Consider the following 21,980-nt stretch of genomic DNA (forward strand, 5'->3'; position numbering starts at 1 on the left):
ATTGGCATGCACATGTATTCATTCTTCCAGATAAAGTTTACTATTTGTCAGGTTAGAAAAGAAAATGTGTTGGGATTCTCAATGAGATACTAAATGTATATGTTAATACGGGGAGCACTGAAATCTTTATATTGCTGAGTTTCCATCAAGGAAAATGATGTGTAGCTTCATTTATTCAGATCTCATTAAAATTTTATAGTTTTTCTTGTGTATTTCTTACTAAATCTACTTCTCGGTACTTCATACTTCGTGTTGCTATTGTGGACGTGTTGTCTTTGGTAACACAAAACAGATGAACTTCAAAGAACTATCTGAAAATAGAATTTAAACTCAAACCTGCACAATAATGACCTAGAAGCCAGTTGAGAGAGACATTACACACAAACGTTTCTAAGATGAGAAAAGGGGAGGGGGATGGCCCTTGGCCTGCACCAGACTGAAAAATATCGTGTCTACCTGGACCACAGCACAGTGGCCCTGAATAGAAGTTTCGCTTCATTCCATTTTGCTGTTTGGCCACTGCCTACAAAAACCCTTTTCAGAACTTACTAGGAGGTTGTTTTTCAACGATGTTATTTTCTATATTACATTTGTCATCTGTATGAAGCTCCCAAAGAGGAATTCCCCTGGTCTTTGTTCCTCCTGAGAAACTGCTTTGTGCTTTTAGCTGGCGGACCCTGTTATAAATCATGTAACTGATAGCATTTCCCACTGCATTGTCTGCTAGAGAGCTTAACGTCAAATTTTCACCCACCGCTAACAAATGCATGGGATTTTCATGGATGCATTTGAATTCGAAGCTTATTCCTGGCCTTGTTGAACTTTCTTTCCAACACTTACGCCTGTTTTTCATTTATTTTTATCTTGTTACATCTTACATATCTTTGTAATCCACTTTGAATGTGTTCTGGATCAAAACAGACTTGAAAATGCTTAGACGGGTTTGCAGGCTACAATCCGTGCTCCAGCTCACGAAATTGCGTGATTAATGTAATTACCACACCATTTGATATAAAGAACTTTATTTTGAAATAAGGAAATCCAAATTCTTTGAAGTTACACATCGGTTCGTACAGAATCATCTCAGCCTTAATTTCTAAAATCAAGCTGACTTTTAAAAACCTTCTAGTAAAATGATTACGGTAAACGTGAAGTCAGGCTAGGATATATAAACTTTATGACAGTCATCATATTACTAGTTTCTATTTATCTTTTCAAATGTGTGTTTGCTCCCTGTTTCATTCTCAGTACTAAAATGACAATTTCTCACAAAGATTTGTTCTCTTTCTATATTGAAAATTTTCCAAAAAAAGAATTTTTAGGGTGTGTAAATTCAAAACAACTATTTTCAGGACCCAGTATGAAAACGTGTAAAACCAAATCAGAATTGTTTTTAACTGGAGGTATATCTCCAAGTAAAACAAAGACAGGACAAAAGACAAACACAGTTTATGGGAATAGGTTTTAGAAAGATTTTTAGTTCAGTGAAGTACATTAGATGTTCTTAATAATACGTTTTTTTAAATGTGAATAACAAATTTTTAGAAAGGAATTTGTAATACTGAAATCCATCTATAAATATTTGAACTATCAATAATCTGACTTTATGAACATGAGACAAGGTGACTGAAGACATAAAATACTACTGGAGGTATTTAACCAAGTGTTCCCGAAGCATTCTGGGGGTGAAAAATGACAGGCATGAGGCTGCGGTACTGTCCCAGGAACTGGTGGGTGGCCAGCAGCTGGGTGCTTTACCACACGATTCCCAAAGGGCAGAGAGGCTCCTCCGGAAATAGCGGGGGGATTAATTTTGACAATAATAAACTTTACACGAGGGACAGTGAGCATAATATGATCTAATCAGACTGAACCCTTGCCAAGAGCCTGAAATCAGAACCACCACCAAGTGCAATTCAAGTGTCCTCATTTCCACACAGAGAGAACATTTCTAATACTTTTATTTAAAGAAATAAAATCAATTGGTGAACTTCACAAGAAGTGTATATAATGCATGTCTTGTGTGAACCCCTTTTTGTTCATTTGGTAGCTTAGAGATATCTGTAAAGATCTGCCTCTTTACTTTTTAACTTCATCAACCCGCCTGGATGGAACATGAGGTCAACGATATACACCTCAGGGGGAGGGAAAGCCCCAATCAGTCCCTTACGAGATTCATTCATCAACTTAACTTCATTCCAAGCTCTGCCATACTCCCCGCGAACCAGAGAGCAGCCGATGCCAATTTTATCAGCCAGCGCCTGTGGGAGAAAACACAAGATCAACCAAAAGTGAGGAGGGAGAGGGGCGGAGAAAAATCCTTAGCTGAAAGACCCACCTTGTTGAAGGTGAAATATAGAACTCTTGCAAAGAAGTGCTAGAAAGGAGGCTGAAAAAAAATGTGGAATATTGTGATAGGAGCCAATAAAATGTGATAAGTTCCCTTGTTCCCCAAGATCCTGTAGACTCAAAATCTCTGTGTAGGTCCTGCTGGGAAGTGACATTTTTCAGGCAGTTACACCGCATTGTATCAGCACAAGATTGATAACGTCATTGGAGAAAAGCTATTCCACGGGCTTTCAGCACTACCGCATCTATCAATCTTTCTATGCTTCTAGGCTGCTCTGTGGGTGTGATATGCAGTGGGATTGAATGGAGGGATCAGATTGGTGGGTACCTCTTTCTTGCCGATTTATTCTGTGTGATGGGGACCGTGCCGTGAGCGGGCGGGCTGGTCCTTCTCGGGCTGCCTGCTGCCGCTTCTTCCGGAGTGGCTTATGTTCCTTGGAAGTGCTCTCTTCAATTTGTCCTGGTGCCGAGGCTATTTAAAAAGTACCTTGAAAATAATCTGGAAACTTCTTAGCCTCAGTGTAGTGGATTAAGAATGTTGCTTGGACCGCCTGGATTTGAATTTCGGCTCAGCCACTGTCTAGTTGTTGTCACCGCAGGCAAATTACTCAGCCTTTCTGTGCTTCCATTTCTTCATCTGAGAAATGACGATAACAAGAGCAGAACCTCCTTCCTGGCAGGGTGGTTACGGAGAGGAAGGGAATGAAGCCGCGCCATGTGCTGAGAGCTAGGCATGCTGCACAGAGTAGGCACTCCACGAGCGTTCCTAGTAGAAGGCACGAATTGTGTTGTTTTCATAATTCATGTATGTATGAATGGGATTTATTGATTACTTGCCACGTATTGATGGCGCCAGGTAGTCTTTCTTGAGTGGACCAAGATGATTAAGACATGGTTGTCACTTTGAGAGCCTTCCATCCTATCTAGTCTGAGCCTGCCTGGTAAACAGTCAACTCGAATACAGCAGTATCCACATGGATGGCATCCTGTGGTATTGTCATTTATAAGAAGAAATGCGTGTTTGGTCTTTGTCCCATTTCTGGCACGGAACTCCTAAACCCTTGGAATTTCCTAAGTGATGAGAACCATAAAAGTGTCTTTCCTTATGTTAATGAGGGGACTTCTGGACAGCACTTAAGGATGGGGGCTGTTTGGCAGGGGAACCAATCTTATGTTGAGGGTTACAACATTCAGTCCCACTCCGACCTCTGGGGACGGGAGAGGGGCTGCAGGTTGAATCAGCCACCAGTGGCAATGATTTCATCTATCGTGCCTATGAAATGAAGCTTCCACGAAAACCCAAAAGGCGAGGGTTTGGAGAGCTTCCTGGTGGGGACCACGTGGAGATTCAGGGAGAGTGGTGCGCCCGGCACGGGGCGAGGAAGCTCCAAGCCCTCTCCCCATACCTTTCTCTAAGCATTTCTTCCATCTGGCTGTTTCTGAGTTATATCCTTTTATAATAAACTGGTGACCTATTAAGTAAAATGTTTCTGAGTTCTGTGAGCCCCTCTAGCAAATTAATCAACCCTGAGGGGGCTGTGTTCTTGGGAACCTCCAATCCAGAGCTGGCTGGTCAGAAGCACAGACAACAGCCGCGGGTTTGTGACTGGTTGGCTGAAGTGTGTGTGGTGAGGAGGGGGCAGCGTGGCAGGACTGAGCCCGTAACCTGTGGGATCTGACGCTATCTCCAGGTGGGTAGTGTCAGAATTGAGTTACATTGACCTAGCTGATGTCTGAGGATTGCTTGGATGTATAAAAACTGCTCCCCGCCCCCCCGGACCTGCCACCCCTTCCTCCAATGGAATTGGTTCTAGAATTTTCTTACACTCATTGTCTAGTGGGGTCAAAAATAAACATGTTTTCTGAAATAATATTTATTGCTCTCTTAACTCCATGTCAAGGCACTTTAAATCATCAAAATAATCCTGTGAAATAGATAACGATCTCATTCCCCATTTTATGGAGAGTAAAACTGAGGTCAGGTCATTTTCCCGAGGAAAGTCACCGTAAGTGGTGACCTAACTTGGAAGCCAGGGGATCTGTCACCAGAGTCTGAGTTCCTAACCTCAGGGTGTTACTGCCTCCCACTGAGTTGAATGAGTTCCCAGCTGAAAGTCTCCATCATCTTTGCGAAGTGGGAAACTGCTTAGAGGAAGAGGCAGAGATGAAAGTGTTACTAGAAAGAAGGGCAGATGTGGGGGCAGAGCTGCTGAGGACAAAAGGAAAAGCCTGTGACCAGGAGCTGGAAAAGAGTGGCCTGGGGGGGACTGGCAAGGCAGTGGGGAGGACGGATGGCGTCGAGAAAGGGAGGGAAGTTAGTGAGCAAATTATAAGGCCTATGGATGATTCATCTAGGCTGCCAAGGGGGAAGAGTAAAGCCAAAAAGGAGGCAACAAACTGGAAGAAAACAGGAAGGATGGAAAGTATTCGTAAGAGGGAATGACTTAGGAGGGTGGAAGGGTAAGAGATTTTATCAGTGGGCATTGGTGGTCAGGACGTCAGGGGAGGGCAAGACCCAGCTACTGAATTGTGTGATTCCGCACAGTTCGGCATAATGCGATGGACTGAATGTTCGTGTCCCCCCCCCCCAAATTCATATGCTGAAACCTTGATCCCCTGTAGGGTGGTATGGGGAGGTGGGTCCTTTAGGTAGTTAGGTTCAGAGGGGGTCACGAACATGGAGTTCCCACTGCAGGATTAATGCCCTTGTAAAGGAGGAAGAGACCAGGGCCTCCTGTCTGTCCGGGATGTGAGGACACAGGCAGAAAGTGGCCACTGCAAACCAGGAAGAGGGTCCTCACCAGACGCTCACTCTGCCGGCACCTCGATCTTAGACTTCCCAGCCTCCAGTTGTGAGAAATAATGTTGGCCGTTTAAGGCCCCCAGTGTATGGTCTTTTGTGAGAGCAGCACGGGCACGCCAATACAGTGCCTATGAGACACTCGGGAGCGGCCAGCTGGAGTGCAGACAGACGCACAGATCACGAATCAGGAGAGGCTTGTGGGACAGAGGGAAGAATCGGGGCACCTTAGGCAGTTAGTTAGCATTTAAGGCCATGTGACAGGAGGACCTCACCGTATGACGTACAGAAAGTGAGGAAAGAGAAGCTGGGGCTGGAACCGTAAGGGAACCCACATTGAAGAGGGATGGAGGAAAAGAGGTCGCCAAAGGCGACTGAGATGAGGTGGAAAGAGAGGACAACAGTTACTAAAGAGTGGTGTCAAGGAACAAGAATGGTCAGTGACAAATTCTTTGACATCATCAAGTAAGACAGACGATAGATTCCCGTGGTCCTTTCTGAGAGGGAGCCCAGGCCAGGCTGCAGTGGGCTGAGGAGAAAAACGAGGTGTGGCAAGGAGGGACAAGGTGCTGAGATGACTCTGAATTTTGACCCGGAGTGAGAATTATCTACAGATAGAAGCAATGTGGTAGGTTTGATTCAGGTAGACACGGGTTCGGGTTCCAGCTGGGCCTCTGTTGACCTTGGGTAAATTCCCTCTTTGAGTTCAGTTTTCTTGCCTTTCAAACAAGGGTAGTAATCACAACCTTGACAATTGCATTTGTCAAGTGCTTGACGCGTAGCTCAGAATGACGGTGGTCAGGGTAGTAAGAGCTACAGGACTAGGTGTAGCTCTGATGAGAAAAGATTTCTATTTCCTCTTTAAATAGTATAGACTTAGCTTAAGATTTTAAAGGAAAAACAAGAGAGAAAGAGATTTAAGATGAGAAAGTTTGATAAAGCAAGAAATCCAAGAAAATAGGGGAAGACTGGCATTTGGATTAGAGATGGAATTAGAACTGGAAGCAAGATACACATGGGTGTAAAGAGGTTTGGAGGTATTTGGGAGGGGGTAGGAATCTTGCACATTCAGTCTATAGTTCAGAAACCATTTTTGCAGGTCCTATTATAATCCAGACACTTGACACAATGGAGAAAAATTTTGACTCGGATCCTTCTCTAGTGTCCCCATCTCAGTGAATAATGTCATCATTACCGGTTGCCCCACCCAGGACCTGAAAATCACCTTGTTCTTCTCATGCAATCCCTCATACCACACCCAGGCGGACACCAGCTGTTTTCAGTTGTATCTCTTAAATCTCCCTGTAAATTCACACCTCTTTCACATCCTCACGGCTATGGCTTTAGTAAAGGTCACCAGTGTTTCTTGCTCCACTGACCTTCCAACTGGTCTTCCTGTCTCCAGTCCTGCCCCTGCTCTAATTCATTCCCCATTCTGTTGCCTCAATGGTCTTTCAAATCATGTTACTGCCTTCCCCTTAACTTTCAGTAGCAGCTCACAGATTTTAGGATCAAGAGCAAACTCACGTGGTGTTTTATGATCTGACCCATTAGCCTCATCCAAGCCCTCATCGCTCCTTCATCCAGACAAACTACTCTACGCTCCTCAGATGGACCAGGGGCTCTCATTCCTGTTATTTTGTATAACAGGTTTGCTTTGTTTAGAATGCTCTTGTCGGGGCGCCTGGGTGGCTCAGTCCTTAAGCGTCTGCCTTCGGCTCAGGTCATGATCCCAGGGTCCTGGGATGGAGCCCCGCATCAGGCTCCCTGCTAAGAAGGAAGCCTGCTTCTCCCTCTCCCACTCCCCCTGCTCATGTTCCCTCTCTCGCTGTGTCTCTCTCTGTCCAATAAATAAATAAAATCTTTAAAAAAAAAAATAGAATGCTCTTGTCTTGCTTCTTTACCTGCTGAAATCCTACATAGGCTCTAATATTCAGGCTGCATATCACTTCCTCCCCTGAAACTCTTCCTGACATCTCCTTAGAACCCACAAGTCGGGCTTAGGTACCGGGTATAGGGGCTGTCACTTTAGTATCTCTATATTCCCAGACCTTAGAAGAGCCCACGGCCTATAGCAGATGTATGATAAATGTTGAATGAATATGCTTTCGATAGTCTGGCAAATACACATGTACATATATATCTCAAATAGAAGGAACTCTAAATGATGGGATTAATATCAACCAGTTAAATGTTAGCCAATGGCTCACACCATTATGAGAACGACAAACATTTTTATCAACTGGCAAATGAGGCAAAACATCTTAAGTACCTTGAAAAGCAAAGCTCGATGGTAGAAGATTCCTTTTTTGATCAGTCCAATTGGTACAACATTGGATTTAAGTTGAAATTTTAGTTCACTTATATGAAGTTCCCAGCTGAAATCAGGTAGCTTCTCTTTTGAAACTTTACCGCCCATTTTTTCTGCCACATACCTGTGTCAATTACATTGAGATCAAATCAATCAAATTTCATATCTCATTCTGGATGCTTTGAGTGTAACTGTATGTATAATTGTATGTGTAAAAACTGTATTTCCTCTGAGTTTTATTTTTTGCTTTACTTTTTAAACTTACTATAAGCATGTTAACATTATGTCTACTGTCTTCAAACTATCATGTATAAACCGAAGTTCTAACAATTTCATTCAACACAAAGGAAGAAATGAATGCTAATTTTCCGAATATTTATAACAAGATACAAATCAGTATCAGACTAAATTTGTATTAATGCAGTTTTAAAGTTCTATCTTGCTGTTGAAAAATATTTTCAAACGTTTCAGTCTGAAATCCAAGGCATTGTACTAACATACGGTCCTTTTATGGAATTTGAACTCAGAGATAATACAAACACGTAGGAAATTTTCCCACTGGATTCCCAAATATTTTCAAGTTTTGTAAGTTTTTTCCTTTTAATCGTCTTATCTTTTTGATTGAGAGGCATTTATGTAACACTGAAGTGAGAGGAGAGAGGAAGGGGCAAAAGGAAAACTAGGTAAGTTGGGTGGTATACTATGCCTGGGGGTTTCCTCCTCCTTTGAGGCTCTCCCCAAAGAAGTCGGTAAACACACCAGCAAAAATCCTCTGTTCATCGATGAAGGCTACCAGATATTGGAGTCAAGGCAGAATCGCAAATTTTAAGAAAGAATTTCCTCTTGCTGTATGTAGGATCAAGCAAAGAACAACAGTGGCGAAAAACAGAGAAAGGGGCGGGGAGAGAGCTGTCGCAAGGACCCCGCCAGGCGTCCTGTAATGAATGCTGGGCACCAAAGGCGCTGGGACGAATTCCGGGATCTCGCCTCCCAAGGGGCTCAGGTTAAAACAACAATAATTTGTGGGGCGCCTGGGTGGCGCAGCCGTTAGGCGTCTGCCTCCGGCTCAGGGCGTGATCCCGGCGTTATGGGATCGAGCCCCACATCAGGCTCCTCCGCTATGAGCCTGCTTCTTCCTCTCCCACTCCCCCTGCTTGTGTTCCCTCTCTCGCTAGCTGTCTATGTCAAATAAATAAAATCTTAAAAAAAAAAACACAATAATTTGAGAATGATGAAAAGTATTTCTGATAGGAACAAAGCATGAGGACGTTTGACAAATGCTACAATAAGCTAAATCAGAGTTCTGCTTGAGTCATCACTTCTCAAGGACATCAGGAAAACTTCGGTCGCCAAAAATACTCTCTTCCAGTTCTGGCTGACAAGAAGTCAATGATCTGGCGGCTCTGTTTCTTGCGGTTGTCACATCCAGGTCTGATGAGAGCAATGCACTTCTACTTGGAGTAGATACAAGCTCCCGCCGAGACTACAGCTGTTGCAGGATCCAGTAGCTCACTTACTGCTTGTCGGTGCCAGTGACGGAGGCCACCCTCCACTTCCTGAGGTTCCTAATCCCTTACAGCTACCAAGTCAAGCTCTCAGATTTCTCTTAGTGGACTCACATTAAATGCTCTAATTAAGAAGGCACCGTCGCTGGCGTACACAGAGCGTCGAGCCTGCCCCAACTGCCATCCCTAAGAACACACATACCCTCACTCAAGAGCCACGCGAAACGTAAGATATCAGACATCTGACCTAAAAGTCAGCGATGGTTACTTGTATTAGAAAATACTTTGTGGGGGTGGGGAACTGGGTGATGGGCATTAAGGAAGGCACGTGATGGAATGAGCACTGGGTGTTACGGAAGACTGATGAATCACTGAACTCTACCTCTGAAACTAGTAATACACTATATGTTAATTCATTGAATTTAAATTAAAAAAATAATAAGAAGAAAATAATTTGTGAGTTTACAAAGAATTCACAATACGATTCCTTTAAATTGTGGCACCTAAAGGAGTAATTTCCTTTTTTCTTTCTTTCTTTTTTTTATTTTTGGAGTCATTTAATTTTCAAACTTTTGATTCATGCCTAACTTCTTCGGGATCACATTGAACAATGCCTTTAATGGTTTAGCTGGAGAAAATGACAAAAGCATTTTTCTTTAAGCAATTTCTAGCTCCTAGCTCGGATTCTTGGTGGAAATAGGAACTAAAATAGAAATTGGGCATTTTTTTTTTCAATTTATTGTGTTTCTGCTTCAGGGTCAGAAGTGGGGGGGGGCAGTAATTATGGTGTCACTAGCTGGAAATGGGCTAAAAAATGCAAACCACTAAAATCAAAAACTTTGCTTCAGAACCTTAAAATGCCTATGTATATAGAGACCACTTACTTTGCAAGAGCCTCAATCTGCTCCTTAATATTGGTTATGGGAAATATTGACTTGGTCACTTCATACACATAAACACAGAAGTCCGGGTCGGAGGGAGGGTACCATTCTTTATCGAGGCTCCCTTCTCCGGTCAGTTTTGGGGCTACTGCAACCTCTTCTTCCTCCTTCACTTTCTCCTCTTCTTTTTTCCCTCGGCCTTTTCTTTGAGAGAAAACGGCAACAATCAAAGTCACAAAATAAATAGGCACTAAGCGCGCTCTGAGTTCATCTGAAGAAATAGAGTATTTTATACCTTAACGACTGTATCATATGCAGTTTTCAAATTTTTGATGACAACGATGGAGTTTTATAGTCTCTATATTATGTCAGAGAAATTAACTTTCAAGATAACACTACATGATTGATACACATTATGAAAATCATACACTGGTCTTGCGTACAATTGCCTAGCCAGATGTCTGGTGCATAGTAGGTATGTAATAAACATTTACTGAATTGGGAAAAACATAGTTTGCCTCCTCAGGGAGTCTAAGCCAGTCTTACATCATCTCTTGCTTTGGTTGAGATCTTCTGCAAGAAGAGTTTGAATCACTGTTCTTAAGAAAAATGACCCAAAACATGGGAAAAAAACAAACAAAATAAGGCTAGCATGGAATTTCCATGTCATGCAGGGGTGAAGACTAACCTAAAGTTTATCTAGGGGAATGTGCTTGATTCTGTACTTAGGGAGACTGGAATGTGCTTCGTAAAGTGTAAAGATGCTGTTTAATTAAAACATTCTATAAATTAATCGTTTCAACGTTCGAGAAGGTGTTAGCTCACATGTAAGTGTTTGTTTAGTAGACATGCAAATTATTTCTATCGATGGAGAAGATATTGCCAGAGGTTATAGTTTATTGTCCTGTAGGATGTTAACCAGTTTTTTTTATGTAACTCAGTGATCTTTTTCTAACATTCCTTAATTAAATTGGATATAAATACCTAGCTCCTCAAATGTCCTTTGGGCCACTATTAACATCTTACTGGGTGCCTCTTTAATTTATGAGTTGAACAAAAGCAATGACATGTGTTCTCATTCCAGGTAACATGGAGTAGGCACATTTAACCCTGTTTCTCCTACTGAACGCAGTCCCTCAAACCTGGACAGGATTCAACAGCTACTTGAAGACTCTGAAAAGCAAGTGGTAGCAGGAAGATCCCCGAAGACCTTTTGAATGATTACTGAACAGATGGCGAGTTTATCTTTTTCTTTTCCTCCAGTATTCTCCAAGCCGAACTGACATAGCTCAAAATCTGGAAGTGGGCGTCAGCACTAAGAGAGCTCAAGGGGAAGCCCTCTTGAGAAGCAGGAAAGACAGAGCGGAGGAAAGCTGTGTTTTGTTGTCTTCTTTTTTTCCCTCCATTCTCTTGTGCCGCAGCCTCTAAGGAATCCTATGACAGTGGCAGCAGTGGTGACATCAGCATCTCATAAGAACCTAAAATAACTTTATATTCACTCAGTCCTTATGTTGTTTGACTGGAGCTATTGGGGCAATAGGGGCAAGAGTATAGCAGGGTAGGGTAAATAAAGTTTCCTGGCTTGAGGACCAAAAAAGAAACCCCCAAGGAACAAACAAAGACAAGGGAGATCATGAAGAGGGAACAGCTCAGAAAAAAATGTCAAGTTATTTATGAATTCTTAGGCTTACCCCCAAGCTGTGTACGCATGGTTCTGACCCTAAACAGTACATCGCAGATTTTAAGGATGGAACGATGGGACTGACCACCACCCAAATCCTAAACTGGACACTAGTTGGCACATAGTCAGGACTGCTCCAAATAGCACTGCAAAGCCTTTGGAGACTGGACTGACAGTGGAATGACAACTCGCAGAACACTGGCTGAAACTTGTTGAAGATTGAAAGCAGCTGGATCTGCGTGCCCGACTGTCTCCGTCAGAAGAGCATGTGACTCTTGATATTGGGGAAGGAGTTCGAGCCCCACGTTGGGTGTACAGATTACTTAAATAAATACAACTTAAAAAAAAAGAAGAAGAAATCAACTGGGTCAACTGCTGGTTAAAACAGACACAAAAAGGACATTCTTCTTAGAATGCATATAACACACATTCACCAATATCTTGATTACTGTAGCTTTATCATAAATCATTAAATCAGAGAGATTCTTCCAACTTCATTCTTTTTTTTCAAAATTATTTTATATACCCTTCCATAAAGGTTTTAGAATTAGCATGTCTATATCTACAAAAATTCCTGCTGGAATTTTAATAGAATTATACCAAATCTATTGATCAGTTTGGGAAAAAACTGACATTTTTACTATGTTGAGTTTTCCAATACATGAACATGGTATAGCTCTTCACTCACTTAGTGATTCTTTGATTTCCTTTGTGTTTGATGGTTCTCAATATATGTTTGTTCACTTTATTTCATATTTCATATTTAAAGCTATTAAAAATGGCATTCGACAAATTTTTGGTTTTCAATTTTTTATTGCCAGTATATAGAAATATGATTGATTTTTGTGTGTTGACCTGATATCCTGATCTGTTGCTAAACTCACCTATTAGTCCTATGAGGTTTTTTAAAAAGTAGATTCCTTAAGGATTTTCTATTTAGACTATCTTGTTGTCTGCAAATAGGAACTGTTTTTTCCCCTCACTTTCCAATCTTTATACTTTTAAAAATTGCCTTACTGGAATGCGTAGGCCTTCCAATACAATGTTGAATAGGAGTGATGAGAATAGTTATCCTTGTTTTGTTCATGATCTTTTCAGAACAGCATCCAGTCTTTCACTGTTAAGTATGCTATAATCAGTAGTCCCCCCCCCCCCATGGATGCCTTTCATCAGGTCAAGAAAGTTCCCTTATGTTCCTATTTCGCTGACAGTTGTATTTTTTTTATCATAAATAATGTTGAATTTTGTCAAATGATATTTCTCCATCAATTAATATGATCATGTGTTTTTTTTTCTTTATACTGTCACTATGGTGGATTACATTGATTGATTTTCAAATATTGAACCAGCCTTACATTCCTGGGATAAACTCCTCTTAGATGAATTATTCTTTTTATGTATCACTAGATTTGATTTGTTAATATTTCATAGAGGACTTTTACATCTGTATTCATGATGGATACTGAGCTGTAATGTTCTTCTCGTATAACCACCTTGTCTGATACTGGCATTAGAATAATGCTGGTATCATAGATTGGGAAATATTCTCCCTTATTTCCCGAAAAAAAGACTGTTTAGAGTTGGTATTACTTCTTGACACATTTAACAGAATTCACTAATGAAACCATCGGGGTCAGGAGATTCTTTTTAGGAAGGGTTTTATGAATTCAATTTCTTTCATAGTTCTGGACTATTTAGGTCATCTATTTCATCCTTGGTGAGTTTTGATAGTTTGCAGTTTTTTTTTTTTTAAGATTTTATTTATTTATTTGACAGAGATAGAGACAGCCAGTGAGAGAGGGAACACAAGCAGGGGGAGTGGGAGAGGAAGAAGCAGGCTCCCAGTGGAGGAGCCTGATGTGCGGCTCGATCCCGTAACGCTGGGATCACGCCCTGAGCCGAAGGCAGACGCTTAACGACTGCGCCACCCAGGTGCCCCGACAGTTTGCAGTTTTTGATGAATTTGTTCATTTCACCTAAGTGGCTGAATTAAAGTGCTCATAGCATTATCCTTCAACGTGTGTAAGGTTTGTGATGATAACTTGCTCTTTCATTGCTAATTTCAAATGAAATTTCTCTCTTTACCTTTATTCAGTTTTGTTTCGATCATCAAATATGATTTATAAAATTCACGAGGAAATGGAAACCCTATTGTATGTACCCATATTTCAATTCTTGTTGCTATTCCTTCTTTCTTCCTTGATGCTTCCAGATTCTTTCATCATTTTCTTTTTGTTTGAAGAACTTCTATTAACTAGTAAGCATGTAAAGGTAGAACTGCTGGCAATAAATTCTTGGTTTTCCTTCACTTGGGTATGTGTTTACATCCAGCTCTTCATTGCTAAGGGATAGTTTCCCCAGAGAGAGAACACATGGTTGGTTCCTTTAGCAGTTGAGAAATGTTATGCCACTTTCCTGAGAGAAATGTACCTGAGAGAAATGTACCATCATTCAAACCGGAGTTTCCCTATAGGAAACTGGACCTTGCACCTTTATGAGTTCTGGATCCCATGACTCAGGTGGGCTTCCTTGGGCGGAGCTATCTCCCACAAGAAAATTGCATCCTATGCTATGCTAGCAGAAAAGAGAGGGAGGACAAGGAAACTTCTGTATGACTTCTGTAGCCCTGGCTTAAGTGCGTTTTTTTCCTTCAGCTCTTATATTATATCTTTTGCTATGATAAATCTTGCCCATAATTATATATATGTTTATATAAACATATATAAACATAAATATAAATTTATAAATTTATATATAAATATGTATTCTATTTATATATAAATTTATATAAAATCATATAAAAATATATATGTCTCCCCCCTGCCAGCCAAGAAAATGGGGCTAGGTCAGGTGAATTTCCTAAATTCTGTCTTTGCAACTAGTGAGCAGTCTGTTCCACTAGCAGTAAATTAGGGGCAGGAATTATCTTTAAGTATTTCTTCAAATACAGGGTGAAAGGGGGGATCAGCTAAAGGCCATGTGAGTTTTCTCTTTAATTTATTTTGAGGGAAAAAATACAAAAATAATCTTATTAAATGCTTTTGGAGAACTGCACAAAACTCTATAATCATAACAAATACTGAAAGTTTTATATTTTCCTTTTTTAAAATTTATTATTTATTTGAAAGCGAGAAGCAGACTCCCTGCTAAGCGGAGGCCTGACGCAGGGCTTGATCCCAGGACCCTGGGTTTGTGACCCAAGCCTAAGGCAGATGCTTAACCGACTGAGTCACCCAGGCACACTAAGTTTTATATTTTCTGATTCAATATTCTATTTACTATAGCTAAGTAAATGAGAGAATCTAATCATGTATTAAATGCACTAACCATATATTATGGTAAAATCTCTAAGCAAAAATTAGTATTTCCCACCTCTCCCATCTAAACACCTTTCTTTCTCTCTTTTTTTTTCTCTTTTTCTCTTTTTCTCTTTTTCTTTCTTTCTTTCTTTCTTTCTTTCTTTCTTTCTTTCTTTCTTTCTTTCTTTCTTTCTTTCTCTTTCCTTCCTTCCTTCCTTCCTTCCTTCCTTCCTTCCTTCCTTCCTTCCTTCCTTCCTTCCTTCTTTGTAAATGAAACATCTTCACACCCATAGTAAGATTTCTTTCTTGTAAATGAAACATCTTTACACCCATAGTAAGATTTTAGTAAGCTGGGAGTTACCACTGGAAAGGTCAGTTAGAATGGCAGGAAGCATAATCAGGTTTACCTGTTTCTAAAGTTACAGGGTAGTTTTATAATGTTGGACAGTTTGACTCAGAGCCACCTATCAAAGAAAGCAGGTGTATTTCTCACTGAGTGTGCTTCCGGGAGAAAGAAGAATCATTTGCACATAGAAGATGGTAGCCAGCACACAGAGCCTAGTGCATCATGGAGGGCAATCTTACTGAGGGATTAAAAAGGGATAACTTACTGGAGCTCCTGAACTGTAGTTTCCCGCTGCTGTATGCAGAAGTATTTCGTTTGCACATCCTTGCCATGAAGTCTGCCCAGTTGTGTTAACAAGGGCTTTAATACTTAAGGGAATTTTATTTCTAAGTAAATATGGAAACAAGTGCCCAGAAATTACAAAATTAACTCTTGTAAAATTAATCCTCAGAAAGAACATCAATTTGTGATTAAAGATTGCAGAACTTTTAAATCCAAACAATCCAAAACAATAAGGAATCCAAAGCAATAAGGATATTTTTTACATTCATAGGTGGGTGAGAAGGAAAGTAGCTAAGTAGAGAGAGAGATTTGTCTGGCTCCAGATTTTCAGAAGTCAATCACTTGCTCCTTTTTGACACCAACTATTTGAACAAATAAATTAGAAGGCAAGGCTGCTGGGAGCAATATAAGTCATGAATCTGGCCAACATGGGGTTTCAGTTTAGGTGGGAAGATTTTGGTATATGAAAAATAATCACCATGCCTGGTAGCATTCGATAAATTCCACATGAGTGATAAAAATAAGAAACTCAAGACGTTCCAGAAATCTATCCCAACTGGGGGTCCTGTTCCACCCATTCCATTCCAAAAGAATGAGAAGAGAGGATCATACAAAGTGGACACACAATGTATTCTGGGCTTAGAAGGATGCATGTGCGCATGCGCGTGCGCGCGCACGCGCGCGCGTGTGTGTGTGTGCGTGTGTGTGTGTTTGTAGTTTATTTTGTTATTTGTCAATGTCCCAGTAGGATGTATGCTCTTTGAAAACAGAGGTGTTGTTCATTGCTGTATCTCTAACACTGGAACAACTCCTGGCACCTAGAACAGTAAGGATTTGCTGAATGAATGAATAATTTCAAGGAAAGAAGGTGAGAAGGTATTTAAATCTGATTAAGATGTTAAGTGTGATTAAGAGACAATATCCATTTCTGAAAGACTTTTGCAGTCAGTCAAGATTTGGGGGGAAGGGAAAAAATGGCTAAGTTAAGGTTTATAAAGGGGTTGAGGGAAATTATTTTAAAAATAAAAATGTTTTAGGAAGTCATTATGATGAAGATCAAGAGCGAACAGGAGAAATGTTTAAGTACATGTTGTAAATTTTGAAAAGACTCCAGAGATGAACAGACTGGAAGGAAACAAAATAGAGACAGGAAAGCAATAAACTTTTAAGTGTGTATAATAAACTCATACGCAGTCAACTTAAATATTTATGAAAATTGGTCTGAATACAAAAATACAGTACAGATAGAACTTATAATACATTTACAGATACATATAGTAAATGTTTATTGTAAGGGGAATGGTCTTTATAAAGAAAAGCTTCAGAGGGCATATTAGATTTTTTGGCTTCAGTGAAGCCTAGGAAAGTATCAAGATGGCGGCTGGATACAGAGGAAACTAATCACCTCTCCCATGAGTGTATTCCCACAAGGGAGAGTACAACTGAAACCTTCACACATAAAAATAATCTGATTGCTGGTCACCGAGTGAGAGCCTGTGGCTTCAGGATTTTAATTTATGTAGCATATGGTGATGATATTCATGAGGAGAAAGAGAAACATCATTCTTTCCTTGTCCATATTAGGCCACCCCACACACAGAATTGATTTGCTTGCTCCCCATCCCATCTCTCCTCCTCTTTTCAAGAATTTAGCCACTTTGTGGTCCAAGATGGTTCATCATTCTTTGTCAATATCTCAACAACTTTTTGTTAACATTAAACATTCTCTATGACAATCTCAGATGAATAGAGTTAAAAATGTTTTACTCTATCTCCAGGGATCCAAAGGACTAATAGTCACAAGACAAGAAGGGTTTACCAAAAGACAGACAACAGGGCAACAAGATTATGACCTATCCATCCCCACCAGTGGACCCGGAATAGGAGGGGAGAAGGACCGGACATACACTGATCACTTAAGTGTGCCAGGCAATGGTTTGGGCACTGGATAAGCATCATTTTACTTACTCTCACAGCACCTCTATGAGGCAGGAATCGTTTCTGTTTTAGAGATAAGAAAACCAAGGACCGATTTTGTCTGAATGCAAAATGTGTGTTCTCCTTCATGCTAACAATCTGTTTGAATGTTGGGAGTACATCAGGGTTTATCTTCAAGTGGGAAGAAGAGGCAGGGACAAGGAAGAGACTGGAAATGGTGTGAGAAGAAATAATTATCTTCATTTGTTTATACTTATTCTCCTGGGGTATATTGGGAGGGGGTCAAACCTCTATTTCTTTCAACAACCAGCATTCAATATTTGAAATTATTTGTGATATTTAATCTATAAATGTTTCTTTACTGTCCCTGATGTTCCTGACATTATTCCAGGCTCTACAACTATAAATATGAAAAGGGCCTGGTCCCAGGTCTCAAGTAGTCCATTGCTTAGTAAGAAAGACAAATAAATCAACACCAAGCAGTTCAGGTTATATGTAAGATTACCTGAATTCGTGAAGGAGTGAACATGAAGAGAATACCTAACCTGGGGTGACCAGGGAAGGCCTCACAAAAACAAAATATATAAAGAGAATGAAGAAGGGTAGGAATTTGCCAGGCATACAAGACATGTGAGACTCTTACAGCAGGATACCATGGTTGCTGTTTGGACTTCGTCTGGAGGATGATAGGGAATCGTTGCTTTAGGCAGAGTAATATCATCAGCCTTTCATTTTGGGAAGGTAACTCAGGGGGCAGCATGGAGGATGGGTTTGTGGGGGCCTATCAGAAGAATCTTATAATAAGGAGGTTAGTGTCTTGAGATGTAATACAAAGGCCTGAACTGGGGAGGTAAAGGTGAAAATGGAGGGAAACCATGACCTAAGAGACACTGAAGACATCTAGTGCATGGGACTGAGACTCATTCAGTGTAGGGTGGAAAGGAGAAGGACTTTAAGATGATTCCTAGGCTTGAACAAGTGCACGGGAAGATGGTAACATTCAAAAGCCGAGGGAAGAGAGGAGGAGGTTTGGGAGTTGGGGGAACAATGAATTTCATTTGGAACACATTGTTTACGGGCAATAGGGGAGAGAAGGCTGGACTCAGGAGAGGGGTATATAAGTATCAGCAGTAGCTAAAACCATGGAGAGTGAGAAAGGGAGTAAATGAAGAATCCTGGAGCATATCAATGTGTAAGGTAGTTGTGATGGGTAGATGAGGATATAGCAAAAAGGGCCAGAGAAGAGGGAGACTTGTCCATAGGACAAGAAGGTGTGGATCAAATGAGATAAAGATGTGAGTGCTTCCAAGTAGTACAGAAAAGTCAAACTATCAAATATTGTAATTAAAAACCCATGGCTATCTGAAGAGCAGCACTTTGAAAAATTTATTTAAATTCTAGTTAGTTGACATACAGTTCAATACTGGTTTCAGGAGTAGAGTTCAGTGGGTCATCATTTACATATAACACCCAGTACTCATCATAACAAGTGCCCTCCTTAATCCCCATCACCCATCTAGCCTATCCCCCTCCCACCTCCCTCCATCAACCCTCATTTTGCTCTCTTGAGTTAAGATCTTGTCTCTCATGATTTGTTTCCTCCTCTCTCTCTTTTTCCTGCTCCCTGAAGATCAGCATTTTGATATTTACAAGTACACAAAATAACTTTCAACCCAGTAGGACTGCCCATTCTCCCCCAAAAGATTTAGGATTAAGAGCCAGACTAAGCTGTAAGAAAACTAAGATGATATTCTGCCAAGAATAGTAGAATCACCAAAGATTAAAGTTGATGTGGTATCAGAGGCCCAGAGGGAAAAATACACATGGTCACCCATCAGACAAGTGGCCTACACTTCCCTTATCAAGGGGGCAGGAGGCGGATTCTTCCCCCGGGCCATGGCTGGGTAGACCGAAGGGAGACACCGGCCTCAAAGCCAGCCAGTACTTTGGCCTCTGAAGATAAGATGGTTTCTCTGACAAATAAGAACTTGATAGTTGTTGGGCTTTGGAACTGAATGTTTGCTTGGCATTGGAGCCAGATCTGTCCCACGGCAAACTGAAGTCACATACAAGGTACGGTTATGGGTGAGGCAGTAACCAAGAGGAAGTCAAGGAGAATAACCAAGTATCTGTAAATAAGATACCCACATGCAGAGAGAGAAAAAGAGGGAGAGAGACAGAGACCCTACAATTCTCGACTTCATCCCAGCTCCTGTCCTTTAGGGTCTGGCTGCATTTCCCGCATCGGCACCTGGAGACTCCTCTATATCCCTACGAGGGTGGAGTGGATTTGGGCTCCTTGCACCTGTTCCGTACAACGGTACTAACATTTGCTGAGCGTCTGCTTTGTGCCAGGCACTGCTCTATGCACTTTCCATGTGCTAATTTATTTAATCCTCGCAACACCCTATGTCATGTCCATTTTACTGATGAAGGGACACAGGCAAAGAGATGGTAACCAACTTGTTCAAGACACACAGCTTGTAAGGGTGGACCTTGTCAAAAATACCCTTTTCCTGCAAACGTTCAGATTTCTATTCTCTTGAATAAACACGAATGCCTCTGTATACCCACCAAGCCCTGGGCTAAATACTAGGGATGGAAAGAAAAATTACTCAAATCAGAACATGTTCTTGTCCTCAAGGAGCTCTCCAGGCAGTAGAAGTAAAACGCAGGGAAGCCAGAGGAGGAAAGGAAAGACAGGAAGAGAAGGTGGGGGGAAATGGGGCAGGATAGGGTGGGGAGGGGAGAGGAGGGGAGGGGTGGGGTAAAAGGGAAGGGAGGGGAGGGAAGAGCAAAAAGTATCAGTCCTGGAACAATAGGAGCAGATAAGAAGCAGAGACGAGAATAGGGAGCAAAGGGGACTGACAATAGAGAATGAAGTTAGAAATAGAAAAGGAACAGCTCTGAGGTCTGAGGAGAGCAAACCACTCTCTGGACCTCGGGAGACCATAGAGGGCAGTCTCCGTTTCGAAAGCGGATGCTCGAAATGTGTGCCAAGCAGCCTCCAATACCACAGCGGTTCTGAAGGGCTTAAGTCAACAATAATTAAAGGGTCACGGAGTGTGGCAAGAGGTCCAAGTGGGTTTTTGAGGAATCCAGGAAAGTGCTCATTAGAGAAATAATAGGTTTAAAAATACGTAAACATACAGAAAGCATGTCTAAAACATGCCAGGCCTAAAAAGCACGAAACCACATTCTAATTGTTCCATCAAGTAAGAACTGGGTCCTATTTCCCTTTCCTCCATCTCGCTGCCTCCTGAAGGGTCAGAGGTTTCTCTGGAGGAGCAGGATGGGGGGCTGGGGGGGGCACAAGGCAGAGGGAGAGGGACGGCGCTCCAGCGTGTGGGGCTCACCACCCGCAAAGGCGCCACTGGGGGAGGGCAGAGGGGTCATTTTACATTGATCACGACATAGGGTTGGACTTTTAAATGACTGGCCAGAGACTGTTGTTGCTGTTTTTGAGTTCAAGTGTCTGTAGGACTGTACAGTTGATCAAAGTGACCTGAGTTCTCACCCAGAGGCAGGAGAAGAAATTCCTCTGGTTAAGTTTTCAAGAGATTGCAAGAGACAAAAATGAAGGGACTTTTTAATTACATTGCATGAGCCTGGCCTCATATGACATCCTAATTCTGTAAGAAAAGCTTCCTATTTAAAGGCCATCCCTTCCATTCACCAACTTCAGTGGGGAATCAAAACCTCACATGATGATCGTAGAACAGAATACAGTCCCACATGTCCTACCTTGATCCCTTCTCTTTAGTGGCGCTTTTGCTGACAGCTGTATTTCGTCCGGAAGTAGGTTCTGATTTGTCTTCTGTGGGAGATCCAAATCCAGTACTAAAATGAAAACTTTTGTTCTTAGAACAAGGAAAAACTCATCATCGATTTCAATCATATGAAAAATAATAAAACAGTACATTTGCAAGGCATTTCGTCATTCGGAAGGCACGTCTCTTTGCCATGACATGCCTGGGCTCCTTTCCCCGTTGTGAAGCCCGCACCAGGCATGACTCTAGCTACAGATAATAAGTCGACTCACAGCTCCTAAGTCGTGTGCTCCAGGGCTCCCTGGAGGTTTGCAGCACACAATACGGAGAGCCTCCTTTTCCCAGAGATCTTTTTCATAGCAATTTAAAAATGCAATTATGAAATTATAGTACTAGAAGAATGAAAAGAGTTAAGTTGCCAAAATCTAAAATCTAAATTTGTTCTTACTCCCAAATTGAGGGGAGAATTATTGGAATACAGACAAAATACCATTTTCTTACTTTGTCTTTTCTCTGCTTGCTCTTCTTAAAGAAGATGAGGAAGAAATACTCCGTCCATAACCAATATCTGATGACTTATCTTCCATAGATGGAGGTGGAGAACTAAAATTTTACATATTTGAAATGATATACAAGTTAAAATACTTTACTTGTCAATATTGGATTGGTCCTGCAAAACAGATTTTTTTTTCAGAAAATCGTAATTGGAGCTGACTTATCAGTGACCTAATGAAAGCATAAAGGAGAAGTTAAGGTAAGACAAAAAGAATATTGTTCATTAACTGGAACTGGAAATATTTTTATAAAATAAATTATGA

The 21,980-nt window shown here is 41.2% G+C and overlaps 1 protein-coding gene across 3 annotated transcripts in view; it reads right to left on the reverse strand.

Moving 5' to 3' along the window:
* Positions 1-1,005: 1,005 nt before the first annotated feature.
* ARMC3 (armadillo repeat containing 3) overlaps positions 1,006-21,980 on the reverse strand; it is a 123,777-nt gene continuing 102,802 nt past the window's right edge. For all 3 annotated transcript variants that reach the window (XM_057304732.1, XM_057304731.1, XM_044392190.3), the window contains 5 exons: positions 21,664-21,765; positions 21,137-21,232; positions 9,850-10,050; positions 7,422-7,584; positions 1,006-2,261 (listed from right to left, as the gene is read on the reverse strand). In XM_057304732.1, the coding sequence (XP_057160715.1) occupies positions 2,052-2,261; positions 7,422-7,584; positions 9,850-10,050; positions 21,137-21,232; positions 21,664-21,765 (772 nt within the window). In that variant the 3' untranslated portion in view covers positions 1,006-2,051. The remainder of the gene's footprint in view (positions 2,262-7,421; positions 7,585-9,849; positions 10,051-21,136; positions 21,233-21,663; positions 21,766-21,980) is intronic.

The sequence above is a fragment of the Ursus arctos genome, unplaced genomic scaffold (genome assembly GCF_023065955.2).
Source record: "Ursus arctos isolate Adak ecotype North America unplaced genomic scaffold, UrsArc2.0 scaffold_30, whole genome shotgun sequence".
Lineage (NCBI taxonomy): Eukaryota > Metazoa > Chordata > Mammalia > Carnivora > Ursidae > Ursus > Ursus arctos.